We start from the raw sequence: 20,584 nt of genomic DNA, 5'->3' as shown, positions 1-20,584 counted from the left end.
TTCGTTACTGAGCTTCTCGCTTGCGAAATTCCTACGTTACGCTCAGATCAACGGATTGGCCTTGTCAACCACAGGTGGTGGCAACATGCCAATCTTGCTCATCTCACTGTACGCCATGAACAAACTCTCATGCGTGTCCACGAATCCGCTCCAACCAAAAAACCTCGCCTTGTTCATGCTCGGGACGCCGTAAGGATTCGCTGCCATGTCTCCGAATTCGAACCCGGCTTTGACATCTTTGAACGGGTTGTCGGTGAGGTTATGTTTCTTCATGATCTCCTCCCATGCTTTCTGGTTTTCGGGCTTTGAAGCCCACTCCTGGAAGGACCACGCAAATCGCACGGTCATTGGGGGTCCGTAGCCTAGTGGGGTAGGACCAGGTTCGCCACGGATTGTTGTGATCTTGGATTCGTCGAGCTCTGCGAGGTCGTTAGCCGTCTTGAAATCGTGTAGTCAGCCCTTCGTAAGCGTACCTGGCTGTTCCACAGACGTTGTGCCATACCATCTCGCGATTTCGGGCCATAAGCGATTGTTCGCAACAAGGCAGGCATCAGAGGCATTGAACTTCTGATTCTTGCACTTGTCTTCCAGCACGGCCCATTCAGACAGATATCCAGTGAGATACGCCGTGCTGTGCTCAGTGTTGGCCAGCCAACTCTCGTATGTCCCAGGGAATTCGGTCTTTTCTCCCTTGTGAGCCTGCACTGCCGCAAGCACCGCGAATGGATGCAGGGCGTTCATGGCCGCGTTGTTGACTGCCCCAATAATCCACGCAGGACATATGACGTTCCATGCAGAGCCATGATCTTGACAGTATTTCCAAAGCGAATCTTCTTGGGGATAGTAGAAGTTTGGCTCAACGTTGACCCTGGGCGCACTCTCAACGAAAGGTGTACGAGCCGGTCCTTGGTGAATGTTGTAGTTCTTCGCGCCGGTCTGAAGGAGGATTCGAGAGGGCTTGATTCCTGCGATGTCGAGCGAGCCGAGGAAGTTGTCAAGCAGAGCGGCTGAAATATATCAGTGGCTGAGAAGTTGAGGCTCGCAAGGTGTATCTCCATACAATTGACATCACAGAGCTCTTGTGCATTGCTCCAAGCCGAGCCCTTTGGAGGTGGCTGGGCATAGGAGTAGAAAAAGACTGCATCAGCAGTGACACCCTTCTCCTTGAATTGCTTGGCGATCTCTTCCGGCGAAGAAAGGAAATCGCAAGCTACATGTTCGACTCGAGAACGCGCCTCTTTCGGGAGTAGGTTGAGCATTTCAGGCGGAGGAGGTCGGCGGCTTGCTGCCCATACTTTGGTCCATCGCTCGGGGCTCTCCAGCAGGACTCGCATCGTATGGAACCCTGAGATGCCATTGGCGCCGGTGACAAGGGCTACTTTGCCCTTGATCGAAGGATCGAACGTGGGCAGGTTGCGAAAGATGCCTTTCGTCTGGAGGGGACGGCTTTCGGAGCCCATGATTGCTTTGTGGATGAGAACTGCGGTGTCCGAAGGCAGAGTCAAAGAAAGTACGATGTATATACTACCTCTTAGTCTCGAAATGATTCATCAGCACTCTGTCTAATGTCGTGTTCTTTTGAATATTGGATGATTGTGCTTGCTAATCGTGAACCCATCTGAGGGGTAGCTGAACTCCGCCTTTCGCAAGTCTCGAGGAGGTGCATGAACAGCGGATTGGATGAGACATCGCGACTAGAGGTGATGGAGTAGGAAGGATGGGTGTGTTGAGGATGATAGGCATGTCGACGTGCCTTAACATCGAAGTTTGAGAACAAGACAAGGCAGCCATTGGCTCGACATTCACTTGCCGCGGCTGCATTCCTAAGCATCACGTGCAATTTCCGTCATGGCGGCGCAAAATTCTCCGCTTATCCACCTTCATCGTTTTCTCACACCAACATCGTCCAATTTTGCATAGGCCACCAACGAGCACGGCCAGATCCGGTCTTGCTTCAGCAACCAAGATGAAGAATCCATCTCAGTCGATCAATCTATCACCCTCGGCCGCCGTGTTCACAACTGGCGCCGCGAAGTTTACCACTGGCCACAGTTCCATTGAACGGCCTTCCCTGGGTGTTGCATATGAAGTGGAACATTCATCTCCGTTACTCCTAGGCCGTCTAAGCAGCTTGGAGTGCAATTAACAGCGCAGTTGCCTGTTGAAAGTCGGAGAGATGGCAGTTTCACAAGTTCCACAAGTTCTGTTTTGACCGGAACGAGGAGGGTTGCGAGGTCATAGAGGAGGTGTTTGCCAGGTACAACCATGTCTGAACATGACATCTTTCGGCGATCTGCGCGAACGCCTTGTTCACAAGCAAGACTGCCAACAAGCTTCTCGACCAGGCCTTCTCTCCACCAGGATAAGACTTATGCAGGTACACAAGCCTCGACGCTATCTCACGCGGGAATGCCACGCGGGCGAGATAACAGACTTCGCCCATAGACAAGCACCGCACACGATCTGTGCGATGGCCGCCGGCCCCGGCACTTGAAGTTGCGTAGGATTCCACAATTCTGGAACCCTCAGTTCGCAATGCAGCGATAAGACGCTTTCAGCAACCAATGGTAGCACCGATGCGCATCAGTGTTCTGCGAACCACAGGCCTGATAACCGAGCACACGACTCTTCGAGAGCTTATTCGTAGTACGAGGGCTGGGTGTCGAGTAAGCATTGTGACACCCATATTCCGGTTATATGTAGGGCATTTTTCTCCCTCGTGGCAAGCTAGTTCTTGGTCTAAGAGTTTTCTACATTTGCACTGTGCCAAATGCGAAGCATGGAGAGGGTCAAGGCTTCTATCCAGAGGCATACGCCTTCGAAGGAGACTGTCAAGCAACGATGCACGTCACTGAAGGCCTGGGAACTGCCGAAGCAAGAAAGTGCTCTTGCTCCAGATGTATGATCATGAACCATCAGAGGCTCATAGTCTATGAGGCTGACAAGCATTCAGTATGTATGGACCAACAAAGACATGGATCCAGTTCCTCCAGAGGATCAGACCTGGACTATCTGGACCTGGATGGCATACTGGGCCACCGATACTATCAATCTAGGGACTTGGGAGACAGCCAGCTCAATCATTGCCGTGGGCCTGACTTGGCGTGAAGTAAGCCTCCCATTCCACACCACCGACCTACAAATTTTTTGACACAGAAATAGGCCATCCCTATTATGGTCGTGGGGACTTCTTGCGTTGCGATCCCCATGGTATTGAATGGTGCAATTGGTGCGGCACTGCATATTCCATTCTCCGTCATCATCCGCTCCGGGTAGGTCACGTCTTCCTTTCCCCTGCTTGCAATCACGACAGCGGCACCCACCACAACTCAGAGGCCATTGCTAACCCTCTTCAAACGGAAGGTTTGGATACTACTGGAGTTATTTCGCCGTTATTTCTCGCTCAATTCTTGCCATGTTCTGGCTGGGCATTCAAGGAGCAAACGGGGCTCAAGCGATGACAATCATGATCAGTTCGATTTGGCCATCTTACAACAGTAAGTTCAAAACAGCACTATTCAAGACTTGAAAGACCATCCGCTAAAGTCTTTGTGCACCGACAGATATCAAGGATACCATCGGCTACGAATCACAAGGTATCTCAACAGAAGGCATGATCTCTTACTTCCTCTTCTGGATCATTCAGTTGCCACTGCTCCTGATCCCACCAACCAAACTCCGATGGCTCTTCATCATCAAACTCATCGCTGCGCCTATTACTGCGATAGCAATGATGGGATGGTGTGTCGCCAAAGCAGGTGGTGGTGGTGAGCTCTTCAACCAAACCCCCACAGTCTCAGGCTCCAACTACGCATACCTTTGGCTGTCTTGCATGTCGTCAGTGACTGGTTCATGGGCGACTCTTGCGTGTACGTATAGTGAAGCTCCTCTTATGTCTTGATACTTTGCTAATCAATTGTCCTCTTACAGGCAACATCCCTGACTTCTCTCGTTACGCCAGATCTTCGCGAGGCCAGTACATTCAGCTACCTTTCCTCCCTATTATATTTACCGTCTGTGGTGTCCTCGGTATTGTCACAACGTCGGCAACGAAAGTGATTTACGGAGAGTTCTACTGGAATCCTCTGGACATTCTCGCTCACTGGCAACAATCGGGACACGGAGGTCGTGCAGCAGCCTTCTTCGCGGCCCTTTCTTGGTATATCGCGCAAGTGGGAACCAATATTACAGGTATCTCACATGATCGACGTAGTTTGCACATTGCTTCATGACTGACTTTGCTATGCAGCTAATTCGATCTCCGCTGCCAACGATTTAACGGTCCTGTTTCCGCGCTGGGTCAACATTTTCCGGGGCTGTATTATTGCCGCTATCATCGGTGGTTGGGTCATCGTGCCATGGAAGATTCTTAACAGCGCCTCGACATTCCTGAGCTTCATGTCTGGCTATTCCATCTTCCTAGCTCCAATGGCAGGTATCATGGCATCCGACTACTGGATTATCAAGCGACGACGGATCGATGTGCCAGCACTATATGACCCCAAGGGTCGATACAGGTACTTCTACGGCGTCAACTGGCAAGGTTTGATTGCATTCTTGCTCGCTCTATGCCCCAACATCCCTGGTCTGGCCTACGCTATCAACAAGAACAACCACATCACCGCGGGAGCCAAGCATCTCTACAGCTTCTGTTGGCTGTACGGATTCGTCAGCTCGATCTTCATATACGTTACGCTACACAAGATCTTCCCTGCCAAAGCTTCGCTCATTGAGAAGACAATCGATGGTGTTGAAGTCGTGGCCGAGGCCAAGCAGTACCCAAGCGATAGCGACGACAACGAAAAGCATCTGGGCCGAGTCCAAGAGATCCAACACACTGCCGTTGAAGGACACGGCTTTGCGAATGTCGATCCACTGCATCGCGCCAGTCACACGTATGAAAGAGCTAGCATCAGTCATGCTCCGAAAGAGTAGAGACATGTACGAATGGGAAGTGTGCTTGGCACTTGCAAGGATGTCAGATAAGAGATATGTAAAGGTAGAGTATGTTACGATGAGATGACAATGAACCTAAGTAACTTTCCTTTGTTCCATTCAGCGTGCTAGAAAGAAGCTTCCCATCTTTCTGCAATATCGCCAAGTCAATGCCTCTACTCTGCGCCAGAAGCTGGCAGTCTACAGTCTCGACTTCCACCACTTCATCTCAGGAAGAGTGAATGGTTATAAGTCAACCCAGAACGTACAACAGTGTCCCGGGGCGCTGTCCCTTTGACCAATAACTCCCTCCTTTTTCTATATCCTAGCTTTCTCCATCTGTCGAGCACGATAAGTGCCAATCGCACAAGGGGCAGACTACGTGTCCAGTTTCCGCCCACGGAGATATCTGCGCCAATCATGGGTTTGGTGTAGCTGGCTAACTCTGAATGCTGGCGCAAGGGACATGAAGTCTGGACAGTTGAAAGAAGCCCTTCTCGCGTGCAATCAGGTAAACCATCTCGATGAGGCGGCGCTAACCAGGCTATCAACTTTCCCGTCGTCTTCACATGCTGATCGTGCGTATTGATTCAAAGTAGATGTGTTCGTAGTAAGGCGAAACGCAATTCGGGCTGTGGAGCAATGGCCGGACATGGTTGGAGATCACGTCTCACAGACTTACTCGCTGATACTGTCTAGGTATGGCCCAATGATCCCAAGTCGAGAAGTGATCATGATCATGTGGAATCAATACCGAGCTATCCTAAGGCATCGTCGTCAGGCCCTGCAGAAGATGTTAGCAGATCAAGTAGAGTGGATGGGAGTGTTAGCGGGTCCCGATCGATAAGTTGTCCAGTATGAAGGTGTCTCGAACGCACGGGCGGTGCTGCGAGATGGCGAGAATATCCAGGCGGACATGGTGATCACTGCAGACAGCATCGGCAGCAAATCGTACTTGATCATTCTGGGCCGTGGGGTTCGAGCAAATCCCACTGGCTTCTCGAAGGTGAAGTCGAGGTGCCAAGCCGCTAGGGCTCACTAGCGCGCTGCGACGCCGGTGGGCTTTCGTTTGTCGAGCTTCCGCTTCAACTCCTCTCTTCTCTCCTCATAGGTGGTTTCGGTGAGAAAGCGGTTTTGTTGTGCGTTTGGTGGTTTCCTCCTGCGTGCTCGAGCACGCTTTAACTCTTTGCCCTCGCGGGCGATACCTCCTGCTCTGGGTTTGGTTGGCGCCCCCTCACTAGCCACCGTAGATAGAAGGGCATCACAAGTTGGTGCCCGTTTCACAAAATCCCATTTCCTTGGGATAGAGCACCACTGAGTTGGTGACTCGTTTTATCTTTCCTTCGGGATTTCAGGCTCCACAAGTTGGTGACCTGTTTTACATTTCTCCATGGCTTCCTCGCCTTCTTCCTCCGGCCCCTCAAAGGGCACTTCTAGCATGGGCGAGTCCAAGGACACTCGCTCACACATGCAGAAGGGCGGCAAGGGCAAGGGACCTGCGAAGCCCAAGTACACGAAGCTGGACTTGGACCACAACAACCCGCAGATGTACGCAGGCCGACCTCAAGCCCCTCTGCCTCCCTCGGCGCGCCAGCTTCGCGCCGACCGGTTTCGCGACAGGGAGCCGCCAGCACCCCGCCGCCGTCGTCAACAGGGACCACGACAAGAGCCCGAGGGACAACAAGAGCCTCAGCCCCCAAATTTGCTGAGGAGGGACTCGTATCCTGGTCTCGCTGGTCTCCTTGGCACCGCCCCCGCAGCAAACACTCCCAGTGGTGCTGGAGAGAGCCGACCAAAGCCTTCGCCTGAGCCTGTCGCTACCAAGCCATTGCCTCGGCCAACGACGCCGCCACCGTCGGCGCCTCCTCCAGTCGACGACGAAGACACTGAGATGACTGACGATCTCGTGGAACCAGAGGTGACGGGCGAGTCTGCTGCGACTGAGAATGACCTCATCGACTACAGCGACGATGAAGCTGTTGAGGAGCCAGATGCGACGAGTGAGGCGTCTGTCACGTCCAAGGACCTCATCGACTACAGCGACGATGAAGATGTCGAGAAGCCCCGGGACCCTCGGGCGTATGTAGCCGACATCGACGACTACGAGGACGACATGATGGGTAACCTCTTCGAATCCGAGGAGAAGGCCGATGAAGACAAGACATTCCGCGGCAACGGCGATGACGAGGAAGCCGATCTCGAGAACAGCGAAGACGAAGAGGAGGTATCTGAAGACGAGGATGAAGTGACCATCATCACGGATAAGACAAACGGGGGCATCGCAGGATCCAAGCATGCCGTGCCGGTCCAGTGGCAAGTGTGGAAGCAGGAGCTTTCTCCGGCCGACCAGTACCTCGAGCAGGACACATATCCCTCCATGTATCCTGAGAGAGTTTTCGGGGTTGAGCTTGCGCCTCTGACAAACTATCGTGGCCAAGATCGGTTCAAGAAGAAGCACAAGAACGAGAAGGACTGGCACGCGAAGCAGAGATGTACCCTCGTTGTCACACATCAGAACGGCGAGAAGTCCGTGTTCGGTCTTGGCACTTCTGAGATCCGCGCCGCCAACCGCAAGGCAGCCAAGGAAGCCGTGATGCAAGCCGCATCGACGACAGCACAGGAGCTGGAGACTGCGCGCGCAGTAGCTGAAGGCAGCGCTGCACATGCTTCACAACCTGGAGCGTCACCTGATGTCCAACAGGAGGCAGCCCACGCAGCCCAGGCAGTCCTAGACGCCGAAGCAGCAGCCACCGAGGCTGGTCAAGCAGCCGCAGCACTCGAGTCCGAGATGGATCTCGACGATGAGGCCGATGTCCTGGAGAAGGAGCAGGCATTCGTGTGGCTACGATACGAGACGGCCTCCCAGACGCCAGCAGTCATACTCGAGGTGGATTTGGCCATGCCAGGCTCTTCCGAATCGCAGATGACCGAGTGTCACCTCTTCGGCAACAGCGTCAAGGCGCATTACACCTACGAGGAGAACAACAAGGGTAATCTCGTCCCTGTCCGTGACCACACAGGCTTCAGCATGATGAGCAGCGACGATGGCAAGGCTGGTAAGGACATGCTGCGGGCTTTGCCAGACGAGTTGAAGGCCACGTCAGTCGTCCAGAGAGTCGGAGACCCTGCCCAGGGCGCGTGCCTCCATTCGACAGCAATCGAGTTGTGGTCTATCGATGAGGCATACGAGGCGAGCGAGAAGAACGTGCTGCGCACTCGACCCAAGTTCACGCGCGTCGAGCTCGAGCTGTTGCGATACTGGCACGAGCAGAGTCAATCGGTGGAAGGCATGACATTTTTGTCGCCAGGAAAGATGATTGCCGCGTCGGTCTTCCGGGCCGCCAAGGTCGAAATACTGACTGGCAACCTCCGCAAGCATGGCGATCAATTCGACAAGATTCGCGACTACATGCAAGCTGGCATGGCAGCGACATGTGCTTGGGGTCCATACTGGCAATACGAGCTTCAGCTCCAGGATCGGGGTCAGACAATGAGCAATCGCGGGCTCAAGCTCAAGCACTTGCAGGTTCCTCGCCAGCTCGTGACGACGTGGAAGGTAGGACTCGACAACCGCGGCTTTGTCATCCCGAAGTGCATTGTGCCAATCGAGTGGGCAGCGCTCCACAAGACGCCTGTGCATCCAACCACAGAGGCAGGGAAGTTCATTCTCAGCCTAGCGGAGACCCGTGAGGAGGAGAAGCGCCAGGATCTCTTGGTCAAAGCCATGAACGACGCCCGAGTGGAAGCACAATTTGCGGAATTCGACGAGCAGTACCTTGTGTATTTGCGCATTGAGCCCAACGAGAAATTCGTCGATCAGTCTGGCGCTGAGGTCGAATTGAAGATGCTGCTCCCTGTGTCAGGTCATCCGTTCCGAGTTCGCATCGCGGGCTCAGAGATGATGGGCGAGAAGCTCTGGTTCAGTGGCATCATCACCGAGGACGACCACGACCCACAGTACCACCTGAGTGCACGTGTCAAGTACGTCGGCAACGAGGAGTTCACATGGCCAGAGGACCGTGATACCTTCGCTGTGAGAGTCAAATTTTGGTCGGATAACAAGCCGACTTCTCGCAAGATCCGTGCTGTCGAGGCCCTGACGGATGGCCAATTCCGCAAATACGGCGTCGATTTCCAGGCCCTGTTCTTCGGCCTGCTACCGAATACCTCGAAGCCTGGATGGGTCAAGGACTTCATAGAGCGACATGGCAAGCAGGAGCTCTTGAACACTGTGCGCGGCGAGCTCACCCGCGTGGATGCAGAGGGTCAGCGAGTGCATAACCTCAACAAAGAGCAGCTTGACGCCTGGAACGCTGCCCTGGAGGGTGACAAGGGTGCGACCTTGATCCATGGCCCGCCGGGTACTGGCAAGACCAAGGTGCTGAGGTCGATGCTCGACTCGTATCGTGCGGCCAATCTGAAAGTTGCCGTTGTCGCTGGCGCCAACAGCCAAGTCGACCAGGTTCGAGATGCATGGGTCTCGCGGGACACGACCAACTCAAAGGCCAAGGGTAGATATGTCCGTGTCTACAACAAGCATTTCCAGCCACGCGCAATCGCGGAGAAGCTGGCCCAGTGGGAGACGCAGTTTGGGGTCTTGGACGAGGGGGAGGCTCCTACCGTCGCCGTCGACGACAGCTTCGCTCAAGTTGCGGCGGAAGCGTTGTTCGAGCTCCAGGTACTGCCCAACGAGTTTGGCAAGCGTGCTCGAGACTACGTCCAGTATCTCAAGGACCTTTGCGAGGCATCTGGCAAGGCCAAGAAGGGTCTCCTGAAGAAGTTGAGGAACCTTGAAGACAAGATCCTACCCCATATCTGCTCCAAGGTCGACATCTGGTTCGTGACTGCCAATTCAAGTGGTATTTACCAACTCGCAGAGTTTGCGAGGCCCGATGTCATCATCGTCGAGGAGGCCGGCCTAGCATCTGCCGCTGAGATTGCTGTCCCGATGGCAGCCTGGAAGAATAGCGCAAAGACGATCGTTTTCGCTGGAGATTCCTTCCAGCAGAAGCCGCTATGCACGTCATCCGAGCGCAACGAAGGCGGGGACTGAATGGTCAAGTCGTTTTTCGAGATTCTGAAGGACAGTGCCGCTGATCTGTCGGAATCGATCCACCTCCGCGAGCAGTACCGCATGGATCCTGATATTGCGAAGCCTGTGTCAGACGTCGTGTATCACAAGAATCCGCTCACCAACGGCCCGAACACCGAGGAAGTGACGCCCTTGAAGCGGTGCCTCGTCCAACTGATGTCCAAGACGTTTGGCCAAGCGTACTTTGGCAGCAAGCGGATAGGGATCTCGCTCGATGGCCCGGAATACGCCTCCCGTGCCGTACCTGGTGGCACGTCGCAGTTTAACCCAGGAGAAGCTGAGGAGGTTGCATGGCTGTGCAAGCACATGCTCGATTACGTGCCGGAGACCACCGACGAGGAGCCAACACGACAAGTCAAGCCTGCGGATATTGGCATCAGCTCGCCGTACGCTGCGCAGTGTGCAGAGATTCGCCGACAGCTCCAGAGACTGGCCATCACCGGTGTGACCGTGCAAATGCTGGACATCACGACAGGTAGCCAGGTCCAGGGGCGAGAGTTCGAAGTCCACATCGTCTCGTGGGTGAAGAACAACCCGGGCGATCCATACGACACTGGATTCATCACCAATCCGGGACAGCAGTGCGTGCTGAACTCCCGGGCTAGGAGCTTCCTGATTTCTTTCGGGGCATACCAGTTGTGGTGCAACAACGTCGCAAACAACATCGACCAGATCGCCAAGAAGCAGATGTTCTATCGGTTTGCGAAGAACTTCCAGGAGACCAACCAAGTCATCGCCAAGCGGGACTTCCTGGACGGCAAGGCGGGCTTACCTGTCGACACCTACCACTTCCAAGCGGTACAGCTGACAGGGCCTCAAACCATGGGCCAGCGCGGTAATCGTGGTGGCCGTAGTGGCGCCTATAGTGTTGTTCGCGGTGCGGGTCGCGGTCGTGGTGGGCCTCAGCAGGGCGGTTTCAATACCCCCAACCAGCGTGCTCACGGCGGCTGGGATAAGCGCGGTGGTAGAGGTCGCGGCAATAATAATCCTCGAGGAGGCACCACCGGCCAGCCCATTCCCAAGTGGTAAATGGTCGAGATCGCCTCGCTCGCATCCGACCGAATTTTCTCCTCTCCTGTTCCCCTTTGCAGAATCCCTCTAGCTAACCAGTAGGTACAGATGAAGAAGCACGACTCTTCTCCACCCACTTTCAAGAGAGGGAGGGAGGGCGGGCAAAAAAAAAAACCAGTCAGGTTTTAACCTGGCTGGTCACGCGGGCTTTTGGGAGGTTTGGCCATGACAATTAAACCTCTTGACGATTCGGCGAGCGAGAAGTGGTGGAGCTTGGAAGTTGGGTGCGTGGTGGGAGATGAATGAGAGACGCTGGCATTATGGATGGATGGAAAGATGGAAGGATGCAAAGATGGAAAGATGCAAAGATGCAAAGATGCAAAGATGACAGAGGATGATGAGGAGGAGGAAATCGAAGACAAATGGGAAGCGACGGACGGGAAGCGAAGGAAGGAAATGTGGAGAATGCTCGACCAGCCATCTGCCTCGCCTCGAAGGGGTTGCCAAGGGTATGTGCCGATCTTCTCCGCTTTTTCGACGGAATCTAACAATCAATCTCGCAGACATCCTCGGTGTACTTCTGTACCACCACACACACATTCCACCGAGACCTGCTGGCCTGCAACACCCAAGCATCTTGCACAACACAAGGCACCCAACCACAGACGACCTCTCATCAAGCAAGGCGGCCAAGCAGCACCAATCAGCAACTCCAGACAGCTGTACAGCACCAAACAACACAAGGTACACCCACCCACCAGCAACCTCTTAAGCAAAGCGGTGGCGGCAGCCAAAACCAGCCAGTGGATCCTTGACAACAGCCTACCATCAGCCAGCCATGCTGTCGATCAGAAGAAGGAAGTTCCACCACAAAACAGAATACCATCGACCGAGACAGCAAGTGTCAACGAGATTCGGATGCTTCACCCAACTCCTGCAGCCAGTCACCCCAAAGCTACAACGCACACAACGCACACACACCAGAGTCAAGAAACAACCTCGGACGCCACAAACACGAAACCGTGTAACGTTTCAGCGACAAGGCGATTGACTTGGCAGCACCCCTCGTCGCACTAAGACATCACCAACAACAAACCCAGAATCTTCGTGGGCGTCTATTTCATCTCCAAAGTCTTCCACCATGGCTGCGCAGGGTCATTATTGGAGACCTGTTATGGCAAGATCAACTTCTTGGTCAAGATCAACCATCTCGAGCTGCACATCAACTCAAGTGCATGAAGGGTTTGAGGGGCAGCTGCGTCGGTACGTGGTCAGTGGTCGGGGAAATGAGATAGAAGGACTCTCGAAGACACATAGACGAAGGCAGTTGAAACGAGAATGTTTGCACAGTCATATTCGTCATGTTCCATTTGTTGCCGCGCCTTCCCCCACTCCCACTCATTTTCGCTTCCGCTGAGACATTTCGTCTTGGACGCCGGGGAAGGTCAATGAATCATTCATGATGCGATCTCGCCAACTCCCTAAACCTGCCTCAGGTTGTTATTCCCGAGGCTATGTAGCACATGTACATCGTGGAAATGGTTTGACGGCGTGGTGGCAGCAACAGGGTTCCATCAAGTAGTCTTGGGACTTTACGCTGGCGGATCTGGCACGAGACACGATCAGACAGATGCCATTTTCCAGCTGCCCGAAAATTCTACCAACAGCATCAACTACCTCCTCAATTTTTTACCCTCAACTCTCCCTCTACCCGCCGGACAGCTTCTCACCCGCCAAGTGCTACCCCCCACTACCGAAATAACACTGCAGACGATGCTGGCCACACAGCGGCTGACGCAAACCCAAACAAGAGCCTCACACCATAACTGCCGTTGCATGGGTTCGTCCAGACCACACTTGTACTGATGCCCGGCGAGGGACGTGACCATGGCAAGAGCTTACACCTGGCTGTACTACTACACTCGTCAAACGCGACTACGACACGGCCCCAAATCGATTCGACACCCCAAACTCCTCAACCTAGAGCATCTCCGCTCAGCATTGAGGCATCACAAGAGACAGTTTCGAGGACAACCCTACGATTGCCTATGCCGAGGAATTTGACGGCAAGATTAGGGTATAACCATGGATAAGAGAACTGGGAAGCTGGTCTCGCGGCCTCGGTGTACAAGCACATATCACAGCCATGAGAGACAGGGTTGAGATCATCTCCACTAGTGCAGTTGGACCTACCTGTTGCATGAAATTGAGAACGTAAGAAAAAGACAAAGGAGGAAAAAAAAAGGAAACCCCGCCGTTGGCAAGGAGAATGTTCCATCCACCAAGTAGCATTCCGCGTCTCACACTTCACACTTCCATTCAGCAAGGGCCGCCATCCCCACCACAATTGAGCCCCCCCCCCCCCCCCCCCCACCCCCACACGTTGCATAGTCCACACGTGCATTTTCCGAGCGAGCACGCCGCCTTGAAAACGACATCCCTCACTGATAAGTCTCCAAGAGATGCCGCTCGAGCGCGTTTGCATCTTCTGCGGTGACGCCCATGCGGACCTTGCCATCCACCCAGCCATTGACCTCTAGGTCGTCGACAACACCCGCCTTGACCTTGCGCCAATCCTCAAGATACACTTGCCACTTCTCCGGCGACGCCTCATCCAAGAGCATCTCCTGGAACTCCCCCATCCTCGCCTCGGACACCTGGCCCTGCCGCTCGTCCATCAACTGGAAGTATTGCGGCAGATGCCGCAAGGACACACGTCAAACACGCGAACGCGTCCAAGTCAGCCATCTCAAATCTGCTCTCTGTCGCTGCATCCACAAACACGTTACAATACAACCCTTGCCTGATGAATCCGAAAGATCTTCACCATACGAGTCGAGCCTACAACGTATCAATGGGCTGAGAGATCAGACCGGCCTTGGTGTTCGAAGGTCGTGTGGGTATGGTCCGATCTGCTCGCTCGTTGATGGTTTGGTACATGTATGATCAATCGAGCAATGTAATGCCAAGGGTTCACCCGACTACCCAGGACATTGCATCAGACGTCGCCGATTGTTCTTTACCCTACCAATTCGTCTTCATCAACACCAATGGCTCAGACATGGCACTGTCACATGCTACTGCCACACCCGCCTCCGCCACTACCATGCTTACACCACAAGTCACTATAGCGGCCAGAAAGACAACGCCTGGCGACCGCCCTCACCGCCCGCACCCAGTGCAGTCGAAGACGCTCGCTGAGCAAGTCCGGTCCGGAACTGCCATCGACAAGATCAGACCAGAATCGAAGAAGCTGTTCATGCCGGGCTGGACGATGGTCAACGCAGACGACAACACCAAAGTCGTCCACTCATGCAAAAGCCGCAGCAACGGAAGAGAAGGGCAAAGCATGACCGAGCTTCATCCAAGTGCCGAGGGTGTCGACCATCGTCAACGATATGCTGATTGAGTCGACGGGTCGACACTCCCAGCGAAGCCAGCATACCAACGCAAAGTGTAGCAACCTCACCAGGCTTAGCAAAAGAGGTCGGGCTCACAAAACGACAGTTCATCACAGGCGTAACCTCCGACCCCAGAGACGGAGAATTCAAGATCGTAATGGGCAAACTGAGTAGATAGGTGTTGGCTGGGTGGACGATCTCCCACATGCCGCCTTCACCACGCCATCAAAAGCACCAATGTACTACATCCAGCTGGCCACGGAAGGCGATTGCACATCCTTGCCAGCAACACAAACCTGCAAGCGACGAGACCACCCTCGCGCCCACCGCGCTTCACTGGACAGTCCGTACCCTGCCAGACCTGACCAAAGGGCAAAATTATCAAAGTGGGAATTCTGGAGCTTTCGCATGCTGTATTCCATCGGCATTCCAAACGACGATTTTGTCTCTGCCGGCCACAGCCTATATCAGAAAGCATATACAACTCGAGCTATCCTCCCGTTCTAGCGCCGAAACATCTCGTACTTCATACAAAGCGGTATGTAGTCATCAACTTGGCCCCCAGTGCCTTGGTCATGAATGTTCACATTCCACAGGTCAGAATCCATATTACGCTGTTCATAGCTAGACCGACACAAAATCTCTTCGAGGCGTCCGGCAAACAGCTGGTTAAGACAAGCCGATAACCAGTGACACGAAACACATCAACCGAACTCGCTCACATCAGACAATCTACCTATCTGCGACCACACCAAGCTCTATCGTAAAAGACAGAGCTCCATTCGACAAGCCTCGTGGCGGGACCAATACCCCACCACCTCACCAAGATGGCAACCGCGGGAGGCTGCCCCTGTTCACTGCCAACAGATGATGGCGACCGTCGACAAGACATGTCAAGCAGTATGGAAGAGAAACGCAGGTACTGGCGGAGCCAGTCCGTCGTATTTCAAGTCTAAGCATGACCCACGCCAGGGAAGTATGCGCGGCCTAAACCGACTGGACGGCCTGGAATGAGATAACTGCCTCTGAATAAGGCTTTAATCAAATTTTGATTAAGGCTTTAATCGAATTAACTAGCCTCTTTGATAGCTAGGTATCTCTATGACAACCGTCAGAGGTAAGGAATTCCAAAGCCCAGTGCATCAATACCCTCCGCCACCAAATTCAAAGAGATCGTGAATAGCACGAAGACCGCCAGCGAGCTCGTGAACAGCACCAATACCGCCAGCGACCTCGTCCAGCCATATGTTCTTATACGGCTCCGCAACATCTCCGCCGCCAGATTCGAGGAGATCGTGAACAGCACCAAGACCACCAACGACCTCGTCCAGCCATGTCTTCTTGCATATCACAGAGTTTCTGAGACCCTCTCCACCACCAACTTCAAGGAGGATTGTCAACAGCACCAAGACCGCCAGCGAACCCGTCCACCAATACATTCTTGCATGCGACTTCGCAACAGCCACCGGCGTCATACGCAAGCTCTCCATCTACAGGACGCGGTCGGATTTGTGTTGGAGTCGAGTTGGAGTGAACATGCAACAGACGTGACTTGGAAATGTGAGAAGCGTGCGGCTCAGGGCGGGACACGCATATGGCGCACCAGAATGCTCTTCCCATCTTGCGAAGCAGGTGTGACCGCTACCGACCACAAGCGCCATCGAGCGTACGAATGAACTTCCAACACCAAATACCACTGCATTCACGCCCTCGAATGCCAAGTAAGCACACAAGCTCCCTCACACCACAAGCACATGCCAAACCCGCTCCGCCGAATCAGAAGAGGAGATTTATCAGCGACTCGGGGACGCGCTGCCGGCACCATCGTACACGCGCACATCTTCCCTTGCGATACCCTACTCACACATCCTTCTGGCAAGTGGCATCCTCTCGCTATTGTGACCCAAAGCGGTACCTCCGCGACATGAGAAAAAAGTGAACAAAGCATACAGTGAAGAGCTCGCACCACGACAGTCGACAATCTTCCGTCTCCCCTGCTCCGTCGACCCCCCTCCCGTTCGGCAGTAGTCACCTGCAATACTCTCTCTGACTTCATCCTCATCGACCAGCATCGAAATGGTCTCGGAACGGCAAGGTCAGCTTGGCACGGTACTGACACCTGCTGTTGCAAAGAACTACCAACTCGCCTTACCCGTACCATACCCATCAGCGGTATTTCCGCCCCAGACAGTTTCAACCACCGCCACTCGGCAGTCTGTTACGGTTCTTAAAGAAAGTCGGTAATGACTGCGGTTGCTGTTATTCGGCATAGTCACCTCCATACTCAGCACCATCGAGTCTGCAACGAAGCCGACACTACAGTTTCTGCGGAAACAGACCGAAATGTCGACGAACTTTTCGGCAGTCGCCTCCATACTCAGCACCATCGAGTCGGCAACGAAGCCGACACTTGTCCGTCGACTATCCAGTCCCGACGAAAAGAAGATCCGCGAGTCGTTATGGGCTGTAGGTGCGGATGACCTGCATTTCCTGCCAGATTACGCCCCCGACACCGCAAGTTCAAGGCCAAAAAAAAGGTATTAATCAACTCTTTAGTCAGACTACCACCCTGCTACGAGCAAGTAAATGTCTCAGAATAGGTATCTCGATGAAATGATACAGAGAAGTTGGAATGGGTTTCATTTACAAGCAATGGGTATTCTCTAATGTTCATGGTGCTACTGTGGCCCACTAGTCGACGGCATAAGTCAGTCCATGTTAACAAACCACGACAAGTGATGCAATGTGGACTTTATCAAGAATGAAGCATTCGCCATTATCAACAGAGCCTCTCCAGATTCTATGAAGACCCGCTGGACGCCGAGGAACGCATTGTCCAATCTGCTTCTCAGAAACCATGCCCACACGACGTCTGATCGCTCGCTGGGCAGTCTCCCCGTCGTTCGCTTCTCGAGTGACCAATAATGTGACATGGAGGTTGGCCTGAGAAGTATGAAGACGGTAAAGTGCGAGGATGATAGGAACCGGTGAATGTTTTGGTCAGTTTACAGATTCAACCACTCGAAGGATGCCGTTGTGCTCCTCCAAGTAACGCCTCTACGTAGATTCAAAGGCGATCGAAGGCGTGGTGAGAATCGCAACCCAGGGTTCGTGGAAGATAGATTGATAAATATATTCGACTCGACTCCAGGTTGATCACGCCAGACAGAACTGGAAGCCGTCCGTCCGTGATGATGGCTTTTGACCTCAGTCTTCGAAGAGCTCGCGTGGCGTGCTGTGTGAGCTCAAGGCCTCTGCTGCAAGGGGTGAGGTGTACCGTCAAGGAGAGTATGTAGCAGAAGGATATGGTTGCCAACCGCCGCCACTTTAATAACATGACAGACCCGATCCGTTGAGGTGGTTGGCAAGCGTTGCTCGCTATGACGAGGATATGCGACTCTCCCGCCAGGTTTCGCATGAGACCAAAGAAATCGCCCTCCTCACAAGAGAGGCAATCACGTATCGAGCAGCCGAAGATGAAGTATCGGGTCCGTGTGCTCGCTGGGAGCAAGCTGGTCCTAATATGTTCAGCCTCTGACCTTACTACGTGCACGTTCTTTGCATGCCATCTTGGTCACAGGTGTCGTCAGGGGAGGTCGCTGCCCAGCCAAAGCGAATGACAAATTCGTGTGAGTGCTTGAAATGGAAGGTATGTGTCAGTAGGATTTTCCAGATCTGTGCACCTATCGCAGTAGTACATGCTACGTCGCGGAGTTTGTACAGCTCGTCGTGCGAATGGCTAGCTTCTTTCGGTAACATAAAGGATTAGTCTGGTGCGGTCGTAGTCTTGTTGGAAATGTGTAAGATGTCCATTCTTGTGGCTGGGAATGACGAACACTTCTCCGTCGGAAAAGGCCTGCAAGATTATAATTGTATAGACTGCTAGAGGTCGGGCTTATCTCAAGCCAGGCGGTCAAACGCCAGTCGAGTAGAATCATTGATTGGCATTGGGATAAGGTCTCTACTGGAAATGGAGGAAGCTCGAAACTGGGATGACAAAGAAGTACGGGTATTTCCCATCTCATGATGCAGCATCTATGAAGGCTGTTAGGGATTTGCAATTGGATCTTCGTGTAGGTGGTGACACAACCTTGCAGCTTGAATGCGTCTACCGGCGGTGAACTCAGGCATTCTGCTCCGGTCAAGTATGTATTGACCGTGGTAAGGGAAGGAGTGAACGCTCGATAAAGTGCATTTCACCTGGCACGGGGCAGTGCAGCGAACGGTGGTCTGCTGTGGAGATGCTAGAAACGCCTCAAAGGGCCACTGTTAGACGAGAGATCATGAGAGTCAGATGGTCCGAACAATGTCTTTTCTGTTGGCTGGTCAAACGAGACACCATGGCCATTGGTAAAAGTGGTAGCAAGGACTTGGAGACCAAGGGCAATCCCATAGATCCGTCCGCAGCCAGGTCACAGATCGTATGCAAGGTGGTGACAGAGAAGGACCGCCGCCAGGCCTCTCGCATGAGGCCTCTCGTATGCGAGCTGATGACAGAAGCACCGCCGCCCGATCTTTCTCTCATTACTCTTCAGCCTCCACAGTCAGGTCATGAACCGTGTGCAAGCTGGTGGCAGAGAGAGACCATTGCGAGGTATTTCTCTCGTCGAAGCGCAGTCATAAATCCAGCACGAACAGCTGCAACTAGCGCAAATTCTCGCCGGCAAAGGATTTTGAAGTGAACTGGTAGGGAACGGGAAACAAGGCTTCGCGTGTTTGCCTTGATGAGATAGATCCGAGTGCCTCCTGAAAGATTATCGCTTGAGCGCCATGTCTCTCGGTCGGTACTGATCTGCTTCAAATATCTGATGAGCAACACGACTTGCGAAGTTCTATTGCTGAGTTCGCAAGCGACATATATACAGTCGATGTCCATTTCAAGAAGCCTGATTGTGTTGTCTGCCGCATCTGTACTGTTCCTTCGGCCAGAGGTAGCAGAGCGAGAGAAGCTGGAGAAGCTGGAGGAACCGCAAACGGGATCAAGTGAAAAGTAGTCTCCTGAATGTTACTCGCAGCATCTGATGATTGTGTGTGCCGACCAACGTCACAGAATGGTTGCTCATTGACGTATGCAAGTTTAAGCATTCCAAGGCCTGGTGCCTGCCAGGTGCAGTTGAGGCAGGAAGTTGGTGATCGCGATCGTCCCGTGCCTTCTTGTCTTCGCGTCCACTCGTCACAGTTCTTGCTGACCTCGTCAGCTCCTTGTCGGTTTCTTCCCTGTTTGCACTTCACTGTTCCAACCTCCCCAAGCTCAAACCGTCCCGCGTAAACCCTTCTGCAACCATGTTGTGCGATCTCCCATTTTATTCCATTGAATGTCCTCAACCCCACTCGAATCCAGATTTTCTTCTTCGTTGTTGTGATCTTGTCGCATTCGTCTCTTCGAAGTTCAATGAAAGCCCTTCTTCGAGAAGAGCACACAATTCCCTCGCTCCATTCTTCACTTCGCATGTCCAATAACGGCCCGATGCCAGAATTTCGGGTATGAGAAATATCCGAGCCTCCCTGATGCCGCTGTGGCAGGTCATCCCCTGGAGCTTGTCGGGATCAATCGATAGGGCGATTTTCGTGGTTGCTCGTCCAGCTGAGCTTGTCAACTGAGTTTGAGGAAAACGAGGCTAGTCGATTGATGACCGCTGCGCCGAGGCCATACGACGTCTGCATCTGAAGTGTAGGTTGAGAAACACGGACAATCCCAACATGAACACCTCCATCTGGCGGACAGCCTCTATAAGCGGTGAGGATTGAAACGAAGCGGTACGATAAGTCGATTCACAGGACTTCGCCCCATCCATCGATGCTACCTCTAACAATCGAGTGGATGCGGATGTCGTCCAGTAAAGTAAGAGGAATTGTGTAGAGCTTTCATTTGAGGCAGGAGTGGAAGAGCAGCCGCATCTGCAACGCAGGTGAATCGTGAAGAGTCCGAGTATGCATCCTGAGTCGAGTCAGTACGCAATTACTCGTAACATACGGTGACGGGGTGCTTACGGTAAGGACTATAGCCTCTTTGTCATATGCTAAACGATACAGCTTCATAGTCGGCAGCCTGGTAACTCTCGATGCCTCCGTCTTTACACTCGTCCTTTCTGCCACCGTGAGAGATGTCCTCGCGGAGGGGTTTGATGTCCTGAAGCAGCTTGTC

The 20,584-nt window shown here is 53.3% G+C and overlaps 7 protein-coding genes across 7 annotated transcripts; 5 read left to right on the top strand and 2 right to left on the bottom strand.

Annotated features, from left to right (window-relative positions):
- Positions 1-42: 42 nt before the first annotated feature.
- On the bottom strand, positions 43-1,460 carry M409DRAFT_61964 (uncharacterized protein; the record flags this gene model as incomplete). The annotated part of the gene is made up of 3 exons (XM_033814959.1): positions 43-419; positions 474-1,007; positions 1,061-1,460. The coding sequence occupies 3 exons, from the start codon at positions 1,458-1,460 to the stop codon at positions 43-45; spliced, it is 1,311 nt and encodes a 436-aa protein (XP_033674532.1).
- A 1,319-nt stretch (positions 1,461-2,779) lies between these two features.
- On the top strand, positions 2,780-4,935 carry M409DRAFT_61963 (uncharacterized protein; the record flags this gene model as incomplete). Its single annotated transcript, XM_033814958.1, has 8 exons — positions 2,780-2,899; positions 2,954-3,109; positions 3,163-3,272; positions 3,364-3,497; positions 3,564-3,869; positions 3,931-4,191; positions 4,250-4,888; positions 4,931-4,935. 8 exons carry the CDS (start codon positions 2,780-2,782, stop codon positions 4,933-4,935), a joined length of 1,731 nt encoding a protein of 576 aa, XP_033674531.1.
- A 1,390-nt stretch (positions 4,936-6,325) lies between these two features.
- M409DRAFT_15919 (uncharacterized protein) lies at positions 6,326-9,988 on the top strand (the record flags this gene model as incomplete). Its single annotated transcript, XM_033803405.1, has 1 exon — positions 6,326-9,988. The coding sequence occupies one exon, from the start codon at positions 6,326-6,328 to the stop codon at positions 9,986-9,988; it is 3,663 nt and encodes a 1,220-aa protein (XP_033674530.1).
- Positions 9,989-10,069: 81 nt separating this feature from the next.
- On the top strand, positions 10,070-11,056 carry M409DRAFT_15918 (uncharacterized protein; the record flags this gene model as incomplete). Its single annotated transcript, XM_033803404.1, has 1 exon — positions 10,070-11,056. The coding sequence occupies one exon, from the start codon at positions 10,070-10,072 to the stop codon at positions 11,054-11,056; it is 987 nt and encodes a 328-aa protein (XP_033674529.1).
- A 366-nt stretch (positions 11,057-11,422) lies between these two features.
- On the top strand, positions 11,423-12,115 carry M409DRAFT_48585 (uncharacterized protein; the record flags this gene model as incomplete). Its single annotated transcript, XM_033810983.1, has 1 exon — positions 11,423-12,115. One exon carries the CDS (start codon positions 11,423-11,425, stop codon positions 12,113-12,115), a length of 693 nt encoding a protein of 230 aa, XP_033674528.1.
- Positions 12,116-13,940: 1,825 nt separating this feature from the next.
- On the top strand, positions 13,941-14,447 carry M409DRAFT_48584 (uncharacterized protein; the record flags this gene model as incomplete). Its single annotated transcript, XM_033810982.1, has 1 exon — positions 13,941-14,447. One exon carries the CDS (start codon positions 13,941-13,943, stop codon positions 14,445-14,447), a length of 507 nt encoding a protein of 168 aa, XP_033674527.1.
- A 1,081-nt stretch (positions 14,448-15,528) lies between these two features.
- Positions 15,529-15,878, bottom strand: M409DRAFT_15916 (uncharacterized protein; the record flags this gene model as incomplete). Its single annotated transcript, XM_033803403.1, has 2 exons — positions 15,529-15,538; positions 15,589-15,878. The coding sequence occupies 2 exons, from the start codon at positions 15,876-15,878 to the stop codon at positions 15,529-15,531; spliced, it is 300 nt and encodes a 99-aa protein (XP_033674526.1).
- Between the last annotated feature and the right edge of the window lie 4,706 nt (positions 15,879-20,584).

The sequence above is a fragment of the Zasmidium cellare genome (assembly GCF_010093935.1).
Source record: "Zasmidium cellare ATCC 36951 unplaced genomic scaffold M409scaffold_1, whole genome shotgun sequence".
NCBI classification, from domain to species: Eukaryota; Fungi; Ascomycota; class Dothideomycetes; order Mycosphaerellales; family Mycosphaerellaceae; genus Zasmidium; species Zasmidium cellare.
The sequence above is the reverse complement of the archived record's forward strand: the minus strand, read 5'-3'. Positions and strand labels throughout refer to the sequence as shown.